The sequence below is a fragment of the Syzygium oleosum genome, unplaced genomic scaffold (genome assembly GCF_021117445.2).
Source record: "Syzygium oleosum isolate NSW1041296 unplaced genomic scaffold, Sole_v2.1 Sole_v2.04, whole genome shotgun sequence".
Taxonomy (NCBI): Eukaryota; Viridiplantae; Streptophyta; class Magnoliopsida; order Myrtales; family Myrtaceae; genus Syzygium; species Syzygium oleosum.
The window spans coordinates 4,477,599-4,496,314 of NW_026607488.1; the positions used below are offsets into that span (position 1 = coordinate 4,477,599).

At 40.0% G+C, this 18,716-nt stretch overlaps 1 protein-coding gene across 1 annotated transcript; it reads right to left on the reverse strand.

Annotated features, from left to right (window-relative positions):
• Positions 1-9,179: 9,179 nt before the first annotated feature.
• On the reverse strand, positions 9,180-10,866 carry LOC115674269 (transcription factor KUA1-like). The gene is made up of 3 exons (XM_030596617.2): positions 10,406-10,866; positions 9,904-10,100; positions 9,180-9,666 (listed from the first exon to the last, which is right to left on the reverse strand). The coding sequence occupies exons 1-3, from the start codon at positions 10,797-10,799 to the stop codon at positions 9,364-9,366; spliced, it is 894 nt and encodes a 297-aa protein (XP_030452477.1). The 5' UTR covers positions 10,800-10,866; the 3' UTR covers positions 9,180-9,363.
• Positions 10,867-18,716: the final 7,850 nt, after the last annotated feature.

Sequence of the window (18,716 nt, forward strand, 5' to 3'; positions counted from 1 at the left end):
TCAAGGAACACTGGAAGGACACAGCATATCAACAAGAGAAAGTTCGTCACACGATTGAAACTGATGAATATACCATTCCAACTTTACGAGATCCATGTGGAGCGATGATCGATGTGGATCCAACTGAAATTCGCGAATCAAATTTTGAAGTTGGTACAGAACTTGATTATGAGACAGATAATGAAGATGATGCGCATGAAGTAGATGAAGACGAAGACGAAGCTGCAGCTGCAGATGAAAGTGAAGATGAAGATGAAGATGAAGAATATGATTTTTGAGACTTTTCACTATTTATGTGCAATTATTATTATTATTGCGACATGTGTTTTTTTTTCTCATAAATTTTTGTTATTGTTGTTGTTGTAATTATTCTTATTGTCGTCGTCGTTGTTGTTATAATTAGAATTCGTGGCTAATTAGCCTCAGATTTAGCCACATAATTAAAATAGTAGGGAAAAATATTAGAATTTTGCAACGAATTTGCATTTCGTTGGAAAAAATTCCAACGGAATTGCATTTCGTTGGAAAAATTTCCAACGGATTTGCATTTCGTTGGAAACATTTCCGCGAATTTGCATTTCGTTGGAATTTTTTCCAACGAATTTGCATTTCGTTGGAAACATTTCCAACGAATTTGCATTTCCTTGGAAAAATTTCCAACGAATTGTAAATCCGTGGGAAAAATTTCCCACGGATTTACAATTCGTTGGAAATCTCCAAATAAATCGTAGGAAATTTCCAACGACTTTCAAATTCGTTGGAAATTTCCCACAAAATTGAAATTCGTGGGAAATTTCACACGAATTTTCCCACGAATTTCAAATTTTCGGAAATTTCCCACTAATTTGAATTTCGTGGGAAATTTCCAACGAATTCAAATTCGTTGGAAATTTGCCTCGAATTTTACCACAAAAATAGTTTATAAGCAAATATTTTGCCACGAATTTGAAATTCGTGGGAAAAATCGTACGAATTTCCAACGAATTACAACTTCGTTGGAAATTTTCCACCAATTTTCCCACGAACGGGTACAATTTTTGGAAATTTCCCACTAATTTGAATTTCGTGGGAAATTTTGGTGGGAAATTTCCAACGAATTGTAAATTCGTTGGAATTTCCCACGAATTTGAAATTCGTTGGAAATATTTCCAACGAATTTCCATTTCGTTGGAAAAATTTCCCACGAATTTACAATTCGTTGGAAACATTTCCCACGAATTTCCAATTCGTTGGAAATTCCCAAATAATTTTCCCACGAAAATAGTATATAAGCAAATATTTTGCCACGAATTTGAAATTCGTGGGAAAAATTGTAGGAAATTTCCAACGACTTTGAAATTCATTGGAAATTTCCCACGAAATTGAAAGTTGTGGAAAATTTCCCACCAATTTTTCCACGAATTTCAAATTTTCAGAATTTTCCCACTAGTTTGAATTTCGTCGGAATCCCATGAATTTCAAATTCGTGGCAAAATTTTCCCACGAATTTTATATTCGTTGGAAATTTCTCACGAATTGTAAATTCATGGCAAATTGCCCACAAATTTTCCCACGAAAATAGTCTATAAGTAAATATTTTCCCACGAATTTGAAATTTGTCGGAAAAATCGTGGGAAATTTCCTACGAATTTCAAATTCGTTGGAAATTTCCCACGAAATACAAGTTCGTGGGAATCCCACGAATTTTCCCACGATTTTCAAATTTTCGGAAATTTCCAAAAATTCGCGAAAATTTCCAACGAATTTAAAAAATTCGTGGGAAATTTGCAACGAATTTTAAATTCGTTGGAAATTTCCCACGAATTTTACATTCGTTGGAAATTTCCCACGAATTTTCCAACGAATTTAAAATTCGTTGGAAATTTTGCACTTAGTCTATTTTCGCCGAGACTCCGCTTTTGTTGCAAGAACAATCTCGCCACGAATCTCCTCAGAGCCGTCCTCGTCGCCGTCGCAGCCTTCGTCGTCCACATCGCCGTCGACGCCGGCGTCCTCGCCGTCCACCTCGCCGTCGACTTCGCCCAGCCCGGTAGGTAACTCTAAACTATATATTGTTTGAATAAAATGGTGACGCGGCCGTGAGGGGGTGGCGGGGGTCGCGGCGGACTTGGCCAGGGGGGGTCGCGGCGGAGTTGGCTGGTGGGGGGTGGCAGCCGAGTGGGGCCGGAGGGGGGTGTCGCTGGCGAGCTGGCCGTGTGGGGGGGGTCGCAGGCGACTCCCCGTGGAGGGGAGGGTCGCCGGCGAGCTGTCCGCGGGGGGGGTCGCCGGGTGAGCCGACCATGAGGGGGTTCGCCGCCAACCGGCCGTGGGTGGCCGGCGAGCCGGGCCGTGGGGTCACCGGCCACGGTGGCCCGTGGGGGGTCGCCGACCAGCTCCGCCGGAGGGTCGCGCCACCTCGGCCGTGCGGGGGGCGGTCGCCGGTGAGCTCGCTGGAGGGGGGGTCGCCGGCCAACTCGCAGGAGGGGGGGTCGCCGGAAGGGGGTGGCGGGCGACCTCGCCAGAGGGGGGGCTCGCGGCCATGATTCCGACACGGTTGTCGTTTTTTTTTAATGATTTTTGTGTTAATATATAAAATTTGGTAAAACGACGCTTATAGAGGGAACAAATTAATGTGTTGCATTTGTGGCAAATTTATTTGTTGAACGTAATTTGTGATCTTTTTTTTAGGTCTATACTAGAACTGTGCGAATTAGCATATTTGGGGCATAAATTTGCACAAATGTGGCATCAGAGTTGATACTTGTTGTAATTCGTTCTACACATTTAATATGCTTCATTTTATTTTTCGTGGAATCTGATGTGGTCCAAATTTTAATAGGTTGTTTCGACGGGGACCAAAGATTGCTATTTATCAGAGGCAATAGTCGTTTTGTTTCATTTTGTCGAGTTTATTTATTGCTCTATTAAACAAAATGGTAAGCAAAATGACTAATGTCATTTTCAGTCCCTAATATATGTTCATATTTTTAAATATATTTGTCTAACCTTCCTACTTGTCAGTTTAAACGTGGAGGTTTCATGCGTGGTTCGGGTTCACAAAGAAGATCAGCCCCTTCCGCTGGCTCGTCCTCGTCCCCGACCCTGTCCTCTTCCCCTGCCCTTTCATGTAACCCTCAACCACAACATGTTCATGGACAACACGAACACATTGGCCCATCCTCCGACCCTCAACAACATATTAGGGTAGAACCTCGGGACATGCGAACTGAATTTACTTCAGTTCCATCTCCAATTCGATCTCCTTCGGTTCCACATTCTTCTTCAGTGCAACACTCGAATAATGAAGAAGATACCCGATTCATTATATGCCCATGTGGAGATTCGTAAGTACTTCATTTTTTTACGTATATATAAATTATCGATGTAAATAAAATTGTTCATATTGCGAATTATCCGTATGCTTCATTGTCTCATTGTCCGTATTGTTATAACATGTTTTCAGATTCACGGATTCTACGCATGTTGTGAGGGAGATGAATAAAATAGTCAATAACTGTTGGATGGGCCAGTTTATTACTTTTAGCAGCGCTCCCGCAGAAGTAAAAACTTTGTGGTGGAATGAGTTCAAGGTTAGTGTTGTCTTTCTTCACAAACTAAGTTCGGTGTAGCATACTGATGGTCAATAATGAATTTTGTCACGAATTGTCTGGTACATTGTAATGGATACGTGACATGTGACCCTAGTGGATAATTTTCAGTTGTTTTTCTATTGATTGTAGCGTAAGTTCACGTGGGATGAAATGGAAGAGGATGAGGTTAAAAGAATTTTCAAGAAGAAAATCGGTGATCACATGCGATATGTGATAAATAGAGCGAAGAGAAGAAAAGAAAAGCCGACCTTTTTTACAACTGACAATTGGACGGAAATTACAAGAACTTGGGAAACTGAGAAGTATAAGCTAAGGTGTGAACAGAACAAGAAGAATCGAGCTTCTAGTTCTAGTGACGGGTCTGCATCTGCCACATATGCTGGGGGCTCTATCAGCATCGGGGAGCATAAAAGAATAATGGTAAGTCTGTTTATACATGTCAGTGCATTTAATGTAATGATTAGTCATTTATGTTTATATTTTGTAGGCAGATGAATTGGGGACGGAACCCACTTTTACAGCTACATTTGAACGCACATTCCAAAAAAAGGATAAGACATGGACTGGCGCTCGAGCAAAAGCTATTAAGGTATGTAAGGTTATAGTTCGGACTTAAAGGAAACTAGAATGAAAATCATGAATGTTTTTAATATTTATGGTAATATATATGAATTTATTTTATTTCCATCTATAATGTTAATATAGGAAAAATATGATGAACTTTTAATGAGCACTGCTAGTGGTGATGGTGGTGATGGTGATGGTGGTGGTGATGGTGGTGATGGTGGTGATGGTGATGGTGGTGGTGATGGTGGTGATGGTGGTGGTGGTGGTGGTGATGGTCATGCCGTGTCTGAGCCATCGGTTGACAGTATGGCATTATGGGTGGAGGCAGCGAGTGGGATGAAAGGAGGAAAAATATTTGGGATGGGATCCTTGTCAAGGATGTACAAATCGAAGGCTGCTGCAACTTCATCCTCCAATGCGGCTGTTTCAAGAAGGACACGACATGAGGAGCATATAACCCAAGAATTGAGCCAACTGAAGCAGTTGCTTGTACAGAAGGACGAAGAAATGAAGTATTTACTTGGACAGAAGGATGAACAAATAAGGGTGATGCAACAACAAATGCAAATTGTCATGCGACATCTCGACATCGATCGCAATGAGGTTCCTCCTCTACCTCATATTAATCCAATTGATGATGGGCATAATGCTGAGCCACAAAATGATGCGGCGATTGGTGATGATGATGATGATGATGCTGATGATTTTATTGTTAGTCCTTTCTAGTTCATTCTCGAGTACCGAAGCTACCAATATTTTATGGTTGTCCCGCGTTCTTTCAATGTTTTGAACGTATCACCCGATGTTCATTAGTGCTTATCTGCCTCTTCGTATTATGAGATTGAATATCGAATATCATCATATGAGACTTTGCAACTTATGCATCGTAGAAATTAATATTGCTTTCTTACCAAAAAAAAATTAATATTGATAATAATTAGATTTAAAATCGAAATTGTCGCTAAATAAAATTCGTCGCAAACTTAGCGACGAATTTTGTCACGAATAGTTTTCGTTGCAAATTACCAACGAAAATTGAATTTTTTTGATGGAAAAAAATCGAATTTCCAGCGATTTTTGCAGCGAATAATTAGCGCCAAATTTTGCAACGAATTTTCCCACAAATGTTGTTTTCGTTGGAAATTACCAACGAAAATTGTAATTTTTTGGATGAAAATTTCGCGGATTTCCCACGATTTTTTGCAACGAATAAGAATGAATTTATATACGATTTTTCCAACGAATTTAGTTTTCGTCGGAAATTACCAACGAGAATTGCTATTTTTTGTCGGAAAATTTGCGATTTCCAACGAATTTTTTTTTCGTGGGAAATTAACAACGAAAAATTTTTGTCGGAAAAATTCGCGATTTCCAACGAATTTTTTTTTCGTCGGAAATTAACAACGAAAATTGTAATTTATTGTGGGAAATATTCGGGATTTCCAACGAATTTTGGTTTTGTCGGAAATTACCAACGAAAATTGTTTGTCGGAAAAATGCGCGATTTCCAACGAATCTTTTTTTCGTTGGAAATTAACAACGAAAATTGTTTGTGGGAAAAATTCCCGATTTCCAACGAATTTTTTTTCGTCGGAAATTAACAACGAAAATTGTAATTTCTTGTTGGAAATATTCGGGATTTCCAACGAATTTTTTTTTCGTCGGAAATTACCAACGAAAATTGTTTGTCGGAAAAATTAGCTTTTTCCAACGAATTTTTTTTCGTTGGTAATTAACAACGAAAATTGTTTGTGGGAAAAATTCCCGATTTCCAACAAATTTTTTTTTCGTCGGAAATTAACAACGAAAATTGTAATTTGTTGTCGGAAATATTCGGGATTTCCAACGAAATTTTTTTTCGTTGGAAATTAACAACGAAAATTGTTTGTCGGAAAAATTCGCGATTTCCAACGATTTTTTTTTCGTTGGAAATTAAAAACGAAAATTGTAATTTCTTCTCGAAAATATTCGGGATTTCCAACGAATTTTTTTTTCGTCGGAAATTACCAACGAAAATTTTTTGTCGGAAAAATTCGAGATTTCCAACGAAATTGTTTTTCGTCGGAAATTACCAACGAAAATTGTATTTTTTTGTAGGAAAATTTCGCGGATTTCCCACGATTTTTGCAACGAATAATTTGCAACGAATTTTTCCAACGAATTTTAGTGACGAATTTTGCCACGAATTAATTTTCGTCGGAAATTATCAACGAAAATTCAATTTTTTTTTCGTCGCTAATTTCGTTGGAAATTACCAACGAATTTTGCCACGTTTTTTCCAACGAATAATTACCAACGAATTTTTCAACGAACTTTCCAACGAATTTTCCCACGAATTTTTCCAACGAAATTTTTCCAACGAAAAAATTTCATTGCAAATTACCTACGAAAATTTAAATTTTTTGTCGGAAAAATTTGCAACGACGAATTACCAACGAATTTTTTTTCGTCGCAAAATTCGTTGGAAATTTGTTTTCCAATGAATTTTGCCCAATTTTTCGTTGGAAAACTCTTGTTTTTTTGTAGTGAACACTTCGACACTGTCTAAATTTTTCCATATTCATCCATGTGAGCATCTGTAAATATTATCCGTATAATACTATGGCATCGTTCGATAGTACGTCGGCTGAATTTGATTGGATTTGCTTCAAAATGACTTGATTAAACAAAGTAAAAGTACGTGAATCAATTTTGGCTTTTAGGACCCGGGGAAATTGTCAAATCAGTCCTAAACCTATTGTACGGCGGCCAATTCAGTCCTAAATCTTTTAATTTTGCCAATTCAGTCCTAAACCTTTCTAATTCTTGCCAATTCAGTCCTTCCGGCCAATTTTGGCCGGTCGGCGCTGATGTGGCAATTTTTTATTATTTTTTTTCAATTTTTTAATCGTTTTTTTTCTTTTTTTTTTCTGATTTCCTCCTCTGGCCGGTCCTGCGACCGGCGGCCGGCCAGAGGGGAGGGCCGGTGAGGTCGACCTCGCCGGCCTCGCCGCTGCTGGGCCTCGCCTCGCCGTCGCTTGGTTCGCAACGGCGAGGTCGAGCCTCGCCCGTGATCCGGCGAGGCTCGACCTCGCCGTCGCCCGGGTCACGACGGCGAGGCGAGGCCCAAGAAGGTGGTGAGGCCAACCTCGCCGACTCCCGGGTCGCGACGGCGAGGTCGAGCCTCGTCCGGATCCGGCGAGGCTCGACCTCGCCGTCGCGAAACAGCGACGGCGAGGCGAGGCCCAGCCGGCGAGGCTCGACCTCGCCGTCGCCTAGTTCGCGACGGCGAGGTCGAGCCTCGCCCAGATCCGGCGACGGCGAGGTGAGGCCCAAGACGGCGAGGCCGACCTCGCCGACGGCGAGGTCGCGACGGCGAGGTCGAGCCTTGCCCGGATCCGGCGAGGCTCGACCTCGCCGTCGCGAACTGTGCGACGACGAGGCGAGCCCGCCAGCCGGCGAGGCTCGACCTCGCCGTCGCGAACCAGCCGGGCCTCGCCTCGCCCGGCGCAGGCGAGGCCGACCTCGCCGATGCTTGGGTCGCGACGGCGAGGTCGAGCCTCGCCCAGATCTGGCGAGGCTCGACCTCGCCGTCGCGACCCAGGCGACGGCGAGGTCGGCCTCGCCTCAGCAGCGGCGAGGTCGACCTCACCGGCCCTCCCCTCTAGCCGGCCGCCGGTCGCTGGTCGCCGGACCGGCCAGAGGAAGAAATAAAAAAAAAATGATTAAAAAAGATTAAAAATTTGAAAAAAAATAATAAAAAATTGTCACGTCAGCGTTGGCCGGACGGCCGACGCCGGCCAGCGGCCACGTCAGCGCCAGCCGGCCAAAATTGGCCGGAAGGACTAAATTGGCAAGAATTAGAAAGGTTTAGGACTGAATTGGCAAAATTAAAAGGTTTAGGACTGAATTGGCCGCGGTACAATAGATTTAAGACTGATTTGACAATTTTCCCTTTAGGACCATGCAAAGGACAACGTGAAACTCGTGGATTTCTTAAGTTTTCCATGATCAAATTTCCTTCTTCTTCTTTTTTATGTAAATTGACACTATTCTCTAATGAAAGTGCTCATTACGTTTTGTGAGTTGATAGTGGATGGGCTTGGCCTCGGCCTTGGACTTACTTGGGCTTATTTTCAAAATTTGTTCCAATGAACCAAATTGATATTCTTCAACAACCTATGCCCTAAATAATGAGTAGGACTTTTTTTTTGGTCAAAATTTTAAATCTCGAGTTGAAATGAAAAGTAAAAACATTTTTAAGAAATATGTTCTTTATTTCCCGAAACATGTACGATACGATTCCTCAAAACAAAAACTTTCAAAGTAAACAGAAATCTCGAAACCTCATATTGTTGTGTCGTTCACAAAATTTGTCTTCTGATTATAATTTGATGTCATTCTTGATGAAATTTCGAAGGCGAGATTTTCTTCTTCTTCTTTTTTTCATTTTGTATGAAAGCAAAATTGGTTTCCCTTAATTTTACTTGAAAATATTTTTTATAGCATATATAAACATAATGCGATTTTGGAATTACTTTTCTAAAAAGTGAATGCAGAAACTTGGCGTTAAATTCAAAAGGATATCGTACGCATGAACAGTGTCAACTCCAATTTAATATTACTAAACACCAAATTAAATATATTGCGTAATAATATTGGAACAAGGAACGCTGTGTTATTTACCCGAACATGTCCACACGTTTTTTAACCCTAGAAAAAGAGAAAAGGAAGAAGTTTGAACTGGACACTTACATATAATGATTGAGTCTTATCATATAACAAAATTCGACAGAGAATTCGGGTAACAACCCTCGATGCGTAGGTAAATTTCGAGCACCTTCCTCTTTCATAAGTCCCGATTCTTTTCGAAATTTGATTTTGAGCGATCCTCGTCGTTATGTCAGCTCATACTTATTTCATAACGACAACATGAGTGATTTATATGAAATGGTTCGAGAGTGAATTATTCTTCACTTAAGATCAATGCTCACAAATTGGAGACAATTGTTGCAAATGAACCGAAACCGGAAGATGGAGTAGTACTAGAAGAACTTTGCTTAATTACAACTGGATGACTACACATTATGGTTAATCATTGTGCAGGAGCACTTGCTAGCACAATCCTAGAAGAATAAAAAAAAACACATACATCCTCATCTTGAGGCAGATCAGATCATACACTTACACATGGGATCACCAACGATCCATTGACTCTACGATTGATTTAGGTGACGCTGATCGAAGAGGCTTGATCCAACTGATGACTCGGGGAGGCGAGTGTCAGCTCCAGGTTAGGTTTCAAACCCTGATGCCCGTTTGCAGTCGAAGCATGGTTAACGGGATTCGAACTCGGGAGCTCATGATCGTATGAACATGTACGGGGAGAGGTTAGCAGTGCCATCCTTGTTCCACTGTCTAGTCCAATTGAGCCAAATTGAGGTGAGAAGAGACATATTGGGGTGAAAGAAGATTCACTTGGCTTTCGGATCTGTCCATGATGATGAGCACTGCATCTTTCCTTCCCCACCTGGCGAAAAAACACATTAATTAGTGCGCCAACAAGCGGATTAGCATAGTTCAAAACAATGAATAAAGAAAACAATCTTTCTTTATTCCCGTGAATGCACTTGAAAAGTGGTGGACAAAAGAATTGATTAACGGCTGAAATCTCAAGATTTTAAAGCATGAGAAATCACTAATTTACTGTCAAATGGCTCTGCAACTTGGGAAGAGCGAGGGAGGGAGGAGACGGAATGAGTTATACATCGAAGAGGCTGGGACGACGCTTGCTTCGCTTGTGGAGGCTGTTCTTGCGGAGGAAATACTTCTGGGCGTGGCTGGCGACTTGGGTGGGCGTCCTGGTGCTGACGAACTTCTTGGAGATGCCTCTCCAATCCCCCTTCCCGAGCTTCTCCAGCCCCATCAGGAACGTCCGGTGCTCCTCCTCCGTCCACGGCACGCCTGACCCATCACACGTCACTTAGTTCATCAGATCATCAGCAAGAACATTAGTCGAGAAACCCTAATCGTTGGCTCTTCAAGATTCGTCTCCAGATCATCGAAGAAAACAGCAACGTTAGAGATCGATTGTGGGAGTCGAAAACCCAACCGGAAACTTCGCAAGTTTCTCCGATCAGATGGATCTGCAGAGGTGAGATGTTACGAATCTTGCCCTCCTCCCCACAAAAAGCAAAGAATACAAAGTAAAACTACAGTTGCATCATATGAGACAGATCAGACAGACAGACGGACAGACAAAAGCTGACCTTTTTTCCTCTCTTGGGCTCGCCCAAGAAAGCCATCAGAGGCAAACCCATCATTACTGGCGTTACTAGCCGCTTTGTGGAGACCCTCGTCTTGAAGAAGACGATCTCCGACGTCGCAAGCAGCGCGTAGCGAGAGAGAAGAATCGGTCGTCGCCGAAGAAGACGATGGTGAATACGACGACGTTAGAACACACGATGTGGATGGCATCAGACAGTCCATGCTCAGGCTCTTCTTCAACGCGAGACGCGACGCCATGCCACAAGGATAACCGGCCTCGAGCTGCACCCCGAACAGCTTGACTCCACCCCCACCAAAGCTCGCGTCTCTCTGGATCGACGCGCAGGTTCTTGAATTGTGACCCATGAATCCACAGTGCGAGCATTTTCTTCCCATTCTCTCTCTCTCTCTCTCTCTCTCTCTCGTCCACTCGCAGACACACGGGGAGGGACGAATCAGTGCCTACAGAGTATGCGACGAGTTTGTCGTTATATATAATCACAGCATTAACAGCATACAGCAGGAGCAAGAAGAAAGCAAGATTTCTGTATGCGTAATAAATATGTTTACATACGCCAACCATTTTGCCGCAGAGGACAGCAAAAACAGTATGCTGGGGGTGTCCTACCCAATGCTTTGCAGGAACTTTTTCCTAGGATCATCTTAAATATCTTGTAACTAGGATACTGGCCATCCTTAACTAGGGCCCCGGGGCTTTTATTACACATACTTGGTACGACGTGTTATTAATTGCACACGATATCAAAACGAAGTCGGTGTATCAAAAACCGTGAAAAAGGAAAGATTTCTTTAATCGGTTGCTTGGCAAGTGCAGCCCCGGATGCAAAAGTTGGGAAGTCATTTGTGGTGGGTTGCCGATAAAATTGAATTTCATCGAACACTGTGACGTGAATTTCACTAAATTATTATGCCTTTTAAGAGAAGATTGCTTGTTGATAATAACATTTTGCACCCACGTTTTCTTAGTGCTAAGTCTAGTGGTAACATGATCTTCAAGCATTGTGTGGTACTCGCACGTGCAAGATCCGAGGTTTGGTGATATGGAGAAGGTAAACTTTCGTTTGATACTTTGAAAGTTAGGGTTTACAGAATTCGTTTCGATACATATACGAACATGAGTTGATATTGCTAACATCGCGTACAAGAAAAGATCCTTCTATCGACTACAAATAATTATAAAATGTTTGAGAGCGATACTACCGATTTCTTTTACCCTTGCCCTTATGCTCGGAATTCCAAAATGTTCCTCTACTTTTATTTCGTTTATTAGAGACGATCCCTGCATTTTTTAATATTGGTCACGGTTTCGTATTAATCATAAGGTGACCTCTTGTGAATTATTCAGGTTCTCCTAATTCCAAGAGGCACATGCAAATTAATAGATATGTACAAAACATTCACAAAGCAACAACATAGTACTCCATACGGCTCAGATTCACTGCTTAACCCTATCCCCAACAATAATTTTATGCATGTGGTCCTTCAATTTTATTTCGCTTTATCCTGCTCATGCACGTGTACTAGGCAACTTGCCCAAACCCAAAAGATCACCACCATTCGATCTCGACCACCGTGACGTTTAGCGATGGAGCAGGCCTTTGCCTCCATCTTATTCAATGGTACATGCGAGCTGGGCTTACACGATTCAAATTCACTCAAGATTTTTTCAAGGCGATGTGGTCAACCTTTTGAATCTGCCATCTATGGTGACGTAGATTTCCGAGGATGTGGCCTCGTATGATCCATGAGTGTTGCTTCAGTTAAGCTTTTTGTCTTGACTCTCTTGCTTGCAGAAATAGAAAGCTGCCTCTGTATTTTCACTGCCTTTGGACGGGGGAGCCAAGACAAAAACGCCAATCACCACATATGCCAAAATCTAAAGCGCGAGGCACGACATAAAGGCAGATATTGATTGCGAAAAACAAGTAATTTTCTGGTGGATTTCCATAATTTTATGTACCGGTAATATGATCGAAATGAAGAGGCAAACTTAATTCGACACGAAAAAGGTTAACCCGCAATGCCGCTTTCCTGCTACATTTTTATAAGAGCAGTTGTATCTAACTTGGTAATATGAATATACACATGAAGATGTTAATTTCCCCGAAAAAGAAAGAAAGTGAAAACAAAATTGACGTTCGAATTTCAACCAAAAACATTAATGCCTTTTGTCTCCTAGTCGAAGTTGTCTGGTGGACCTAATCGTGTCCTTTAATCCCCACCGTCTTTTATGGTCCTTTCATGGCGTCGACCTCTTTCTAAGATTCCTAGGAACAATGGACCATCCCGTTTTTTCTCCTAACCTTGGACTATGCATGTCTTGTCCGTTGTTTCTAATGATCCTTAAGATAAATCCTCCGTTTCCCGATAATTATCGAACAAAAAGGAATAGAGTAAATGTTGTCAGCAATTCGCATAACTTTTTGCATTTTGTGTGTTACGACATTTTTGCACAAAAATAACGTAAATATATAAGAAGTTACAACTGATTACGCGAGTTTATTTGATGAATTATACAATATACATTGGATAACTCTGTTGAAGGATTGGCATTAGTTTCGGTAAATCTTGTCGAGGGTTTCTAAGCAATTTGACTGGTTGACTTTATTTTTCATGCTTAGCCTACCTGACTAAGGTCAACTCACTTGTCGTCTAATTTAGGAAGTTATCCTCTCTTCATTGGTTCATTCTTCACCTGTTTTTGTCTTGTTTAGTAGCATTGGCTCTAGAGGGCCGGGATTCATTATATCTTTCACAAAGTGGCCTTTGACCTTTGTTACGCTTCTTGATAAAAAAAAATACAAATAAAAATATTGAGAAAATTCAAGAATGACTTTGCACATTAAACATAATCAATTACTGTGCATATTAATTATTTTATTTTGACGAAAAACTCAAATTCAACAGTTTGGAAGAGCTCTAAGCCCAATCGGATAAACCATTTCTCTATTTTTTTGCTTTTTACTAAATTATGTTGTTAAAGGTTTCTCATGTGCTAATAGAGTAGGAAAATGTTAGACTTACAAAGACTGGTTTACATAATTGATTTACCAATCAATATGTCAAATTGTTATCGATTCTTAAATACGACTCACTTATTTAAAGGGTCGCTCGCGGTCCACACACTCACCGTCTAGCAATCCACATTTGTAGTCCCGTCTTAGTAAGTAGAGAACAGGTCGGCATAATTATTATCTAAGTATTTATGTTCACACGATGATGTAGATTGTTCACGGGCTTTTTTCCCGATTTTAAATAGGGTCACACCAGATTTTTCATCGTCACTAAATTTGGTGGAACGATGGGAGACTGGTTGATGAAAGAGCAATTCAGGAGACTCTAGAACTGGTCAAGGCCAAAGATACCCATCGTATTGTTCCTTTTTCTTTAATCCTAGCAAACCCTAATCACCCAATCATAAGGATGAATCGTGACTAATAGCACATATTATGAAAACAGCCCATGTGAAAAGATCAATTGAAAAAATGGACTTCTAGGGTTTTGCGTGGTTTGGTGCTCTTTACTATCTTTAATCATGATTAGGTGACCTACGACCAGCAGTGGAAAGTTGTGATTAGTGGGAGGAGGCTGCTGGTTTTGGTGTGAAGGAAAACGAAATACTAATCCTAGGGTTTTGTCTCATTCGCTTTCTCATTAATTTCTTTTATAATCTCCAAGCTGAGGTTTCCTCCACTTTCGATTTGTGTGTCTTTTACTTTACTTTTCTCGAAAGCCTCGCAGCCTTTTTCGAAACCATGTACGAGGATGCGCCAAAGACACTTCAAAGGGAGAAGTGATTGCTTGCCACTTTAAGTTATTTTTTTTTTATTTTTTTTTTGATGACCCAGGGAACCCCCGCACGGCCGACAGCTGGGAGGTAAACCCTGGGGGCGACACGTGCTAGCCACCACACACGTGCACCGGTTAAGTCACCCTGCGGCACCCGGGATTCGAACACTCAACCTTTTGCGAGAGGAAGAGTGCGCGCTCCAGCGGCGCCACCCAGGCGGGTGGTCACTTTAAGTTATTTCGTTATTATAAAAACATATATTACGAGACTTTCTATTAGGATATAATTCAGACTCCCCATCAATAGGAAGGTACGAAAATTCCGTTCCCCAGTGAGCAGGCGAGGGTCCGGGGAGCCGCCCCCGCGACTCCAAGAGGTTTTTATAATTTTGGCCTGTATTTTATTGATATTTTGAGCTTTAATCCATGAATAGCTACTAAGTATATATAATCTCTTTCTCTTGTAATTGAAGATTGTAACAGAATTGTGGGAGACGCTAATTATAGTGAAAGCATCTGCTGTATGTAGTTTTAGTTTAAGGATGAACCATAATAACACTACGTGTCTCGATTTCTCTTTCTCGCATTTATTTTCTATTTCATTGTTTTTATGCGTCTAATCCTAACAATTACTAAAAATCTTAAAGACTAATTTAACAAAATTGGTTTACAGAATGAAGTTTTCAATTCCGAATAATCCTTAAAATAAGTGGGTCATAGTCAATAATCGATAACAATTTGACATGTCATTTGGTAAATTATTCTTGTAAATCCGTCTTAATAAGTCTGATATTTTACACGTATTTATTTTGGGTGAAATATATGCGATGGGACATAATTGCTGTACAAAATTGTATGCAACGGATGAGTTTGTATAATTTAACATTTTCCGGTAAAATTACTTCACGAAATTGATGCGACAGATTTTTGTCAATTGTGTTGACATACGATTCACTTCATTAAATACTTAATTGTAGTTCATCACATCGTTTTGGAATCCGTCGATCTAATATATACTTAGAGGCAATGAAGGGACCGAAAACTGTTGCAACTTTTTTTATCACGTCTCTCAAGCATCTTTACACCAACAGCATAATCGTGTTCACGTGTCATGATCAGATTTTATAATCATGTCACGTCGATCGTTGCAAAATGATGTGTTTTCGTTAATCATGCTATAAAACTTATATATGTTGAATTCGTGCCAATTCTATCACTTGTGTATTCGTCGTATAATTGTGTATAAACATGATAATTCATATCTAAAATTGCCGGTCCCGGCATAGGCGTGGTTAATATTCCAAATGTTCTCACTTTTTCAAAATAAAATAATAAAGGCACTTATTTTTGCCTACGTCCTGTAATTTGCTCTTAATTAAATTAAATGCAGCCCATTGGTTTCCATTTTCAACCAGAAAATGATGTCAAGCGCTATCGTTGTTCGAGAACGTCGACAATCACCATAAAAAAATTAAACAAATATTTTTTCCTATAAACAGGGAAAATAATATGTATATATATATAACATATTATCGTTCGTCGCACGGTTTATGTCAAAATTGAGATCTCCAATCTAATTTAAATATCTATATAATCTTTCTTCAGAAAATTAAAAACAATGGAAAATTACAGTTACAATCTCCTCGGAAAGCAATAAAAAAAGGAGGAAAAAATCAAGACTATTTATGCGCGTCATCAGGTTAAAAATTCCTCTCTGCTTTTGCTGGTCGATTTGTGTACTATTTTGCAATATATATATATAATACTTTACCTCATACATAAGATCATTATAACAAAGATTAAAATAGCAATAAAATAAATAAATTAGCTTTAAGACGCATTAGAAACGCAACGTAGGATTCAGGCATGCGTCCTTCGCCTTTTTCAATTTGGGAATTACAATAATGTTTTGTCGTGGTACGATCCTATACTATGTTTCGTGAAAATGACGTGAGCTTAGCTGACACAGATAACACTAGGTTACCTCACCATCCACTCTGTCATTCTTCGATGGCTGCTTGTTTTCTATATATAGCGACTGGTTGTTGAAAATATTTCTGTGTCACATAGCAAATTTATTTTAATTTATAAGCTTGAATGTATGACTTCTATAGTTGAAGTGATTTCTTAGGAGATACGTAAGATATGTTAGGAGCGCGCAGCGGAAGTCTCATACCTAATTGAACTGATTTCTTTGGAGATATATAAGATGTGTTGGGAGCGCGCAAAAGAAGTCCGATACCTTCACTCAGGAAAGATCGTCAAGAGGGAGCGCAAGTTCGAACCCGTCAATATATCAAGTTGGACCGATATTTATTTAAAAGCTTAAACCCATGAGTTATGAACCAATTTAGATATATTAATTGCTCCATATCACATCAATTTTTCAACGTGGGACTTTCGAACACAACTCACACGCAAATCCTAACAATCTCCTCTCACGTGTGAATTCAGTGTTAGGCTACTCCCCCTTAATCTAGGTTTCTTTTTTATCAAGATATCTCGACTTCAATTTTCATCAACACTCAACTTCATCCCTAGTTTTCTTCTTCAAACCAATAAACAATGAAGTATGCTGTCAGGCCCGCATTGCTACACCACAACGCCCAACACAAAGAAACTGCGTTGGTCGCCCAATTCTTTCCTCGAGATATTCACCAAATATCGACACCAATCAACCATCGGCTCTAATACCATTTGTTGGGAGCGCGCAACAGAAGCCCGATACCTTCACCCGAGATTATCGCTAAAAGGAAGCTCAAGTTTGAGCCCGGCAACATATCCAGTTTGACCCACCTTCACTCAAAAATTTAAATGTATGAGTTATTGATCAACTTGGATATATTAATCGTTCCACACCACATCAATTTTTCAACATGAGACTTTTTAACACAACTTACACGTGTATTATAACGAGATGTGACATGACCCTCATAACGTACAAGTTTCTTAATTTACAACATGAGTTAGCAATAGTATGACTTGCAATTGATCTTTCGCTCGTCTAGATTATTGCATAATAAGTGGTAGCATCGACGAGGTTAAACCTGTATTTGAAATTACACATTCCAAGATTCTAAAGATGGCCTTTATGAAATTGACATGCTCGAAATAGAATGCTAAGCTCATTTCGCATCGCTCGACCGGACTTTCTGTTGGTAATTCCATGGTGCAACGATCCTTTCGTTGTAGATATTACTTGTCGTTAGAGTTATCAAGTGAGGGTTCTCGAATTCAACGGGCTGGATTTAGTCCATTGTTTAAACGCTTCTTCAGCAAGAAAATTAATCATGGTGATTATTGTGAGTTAATCATGTCATTAATGTAATGATCTAAACGAATTTGGAAACGGAAAAACCCTAGTGGCCTCGATCGGTTGGGCCAGCTCATGAAAACACTAGCTCTTTTGGACGAAAGATGGGCTTCCAGTGTGCCTAACGTTGGGGGAGATCCACAAAGGCATTATGCTCCAATAACAAAAAAATTGCATGAGTAAGATCCACAGAGTCATTAAGAGAAATGAACTCTCATTACATAAGGACTCAAATTCAAGTTCGGAAAATATGAGAAATTTAAAGAATCAAATTATAGTTATCTCGGTTACTTTTTTATTTTATATGATGTCGCCTCTTGTTTGATAGCGTTGGATTATTATTATTCATCATTTATACAGGTGTTCATGAATTCTTTTCTTCTGAAAATCTAAAAGTCAAATCGGTTTCCAAGTTTGCTTTTTATTGTGATACATTGGATGTGACACATTAATGCTAGTAAAAAGCTTTTGAACAGAGGCATCATTTGTTACTATCTTGATGCAAATATTTGTTTCCTTGTCGATACTATTATACAGTATTGAAATGTCACATGATATAAGTATCGTGTGAGAAGATTTTACTTTTGTGAAGGAATGACTGTCCATTTCCGACATAGCCATCTCAATTCTTTCCTCTATTTCTATTCTCTTGATTTTGGTATACTCCTCAAGTTGGTAGTTGGCTCGAGCATCTAAAAATTTCTAGTTCAAGAAATGGAGGTCATAACCCGTTCAATCTCACCAATTATGTGAAAGCTGCTTTGAATCGGGATCACCTGCATATGTTAAAAGGCCTTAGCTTGACTAGCTCATGGAACTTGCGGTTGCTTTATGGGCCTTCCGATAGCGAGCCTATATGTTCATTCGCGGAGTTATAAAAAGAATGCTTTTAGATAAATGGTATTAGATACAAGTATAAAAAGGCAAGAAATTATGCCTCAAAAACAAGTAAGATAGGATTTTTTTAGTGCCATAACTCCTCTCTTGTGCAAGAACGAAGAGTGGCACGTGAAATTAAAGAACGAGAAATAAGGTGCATAAAAATTTACGTGGGGAAACTTTGCCTTGAGCCATATGATCAAGACCTCATTTAAAGATTTAAAGTTGTTAAACAAAGGCCAGCAACAGCACCACTATTAATCGATGTGAGCGTTACAGAACTTCCATAAAAGTTTAGATGAGACGGGAAA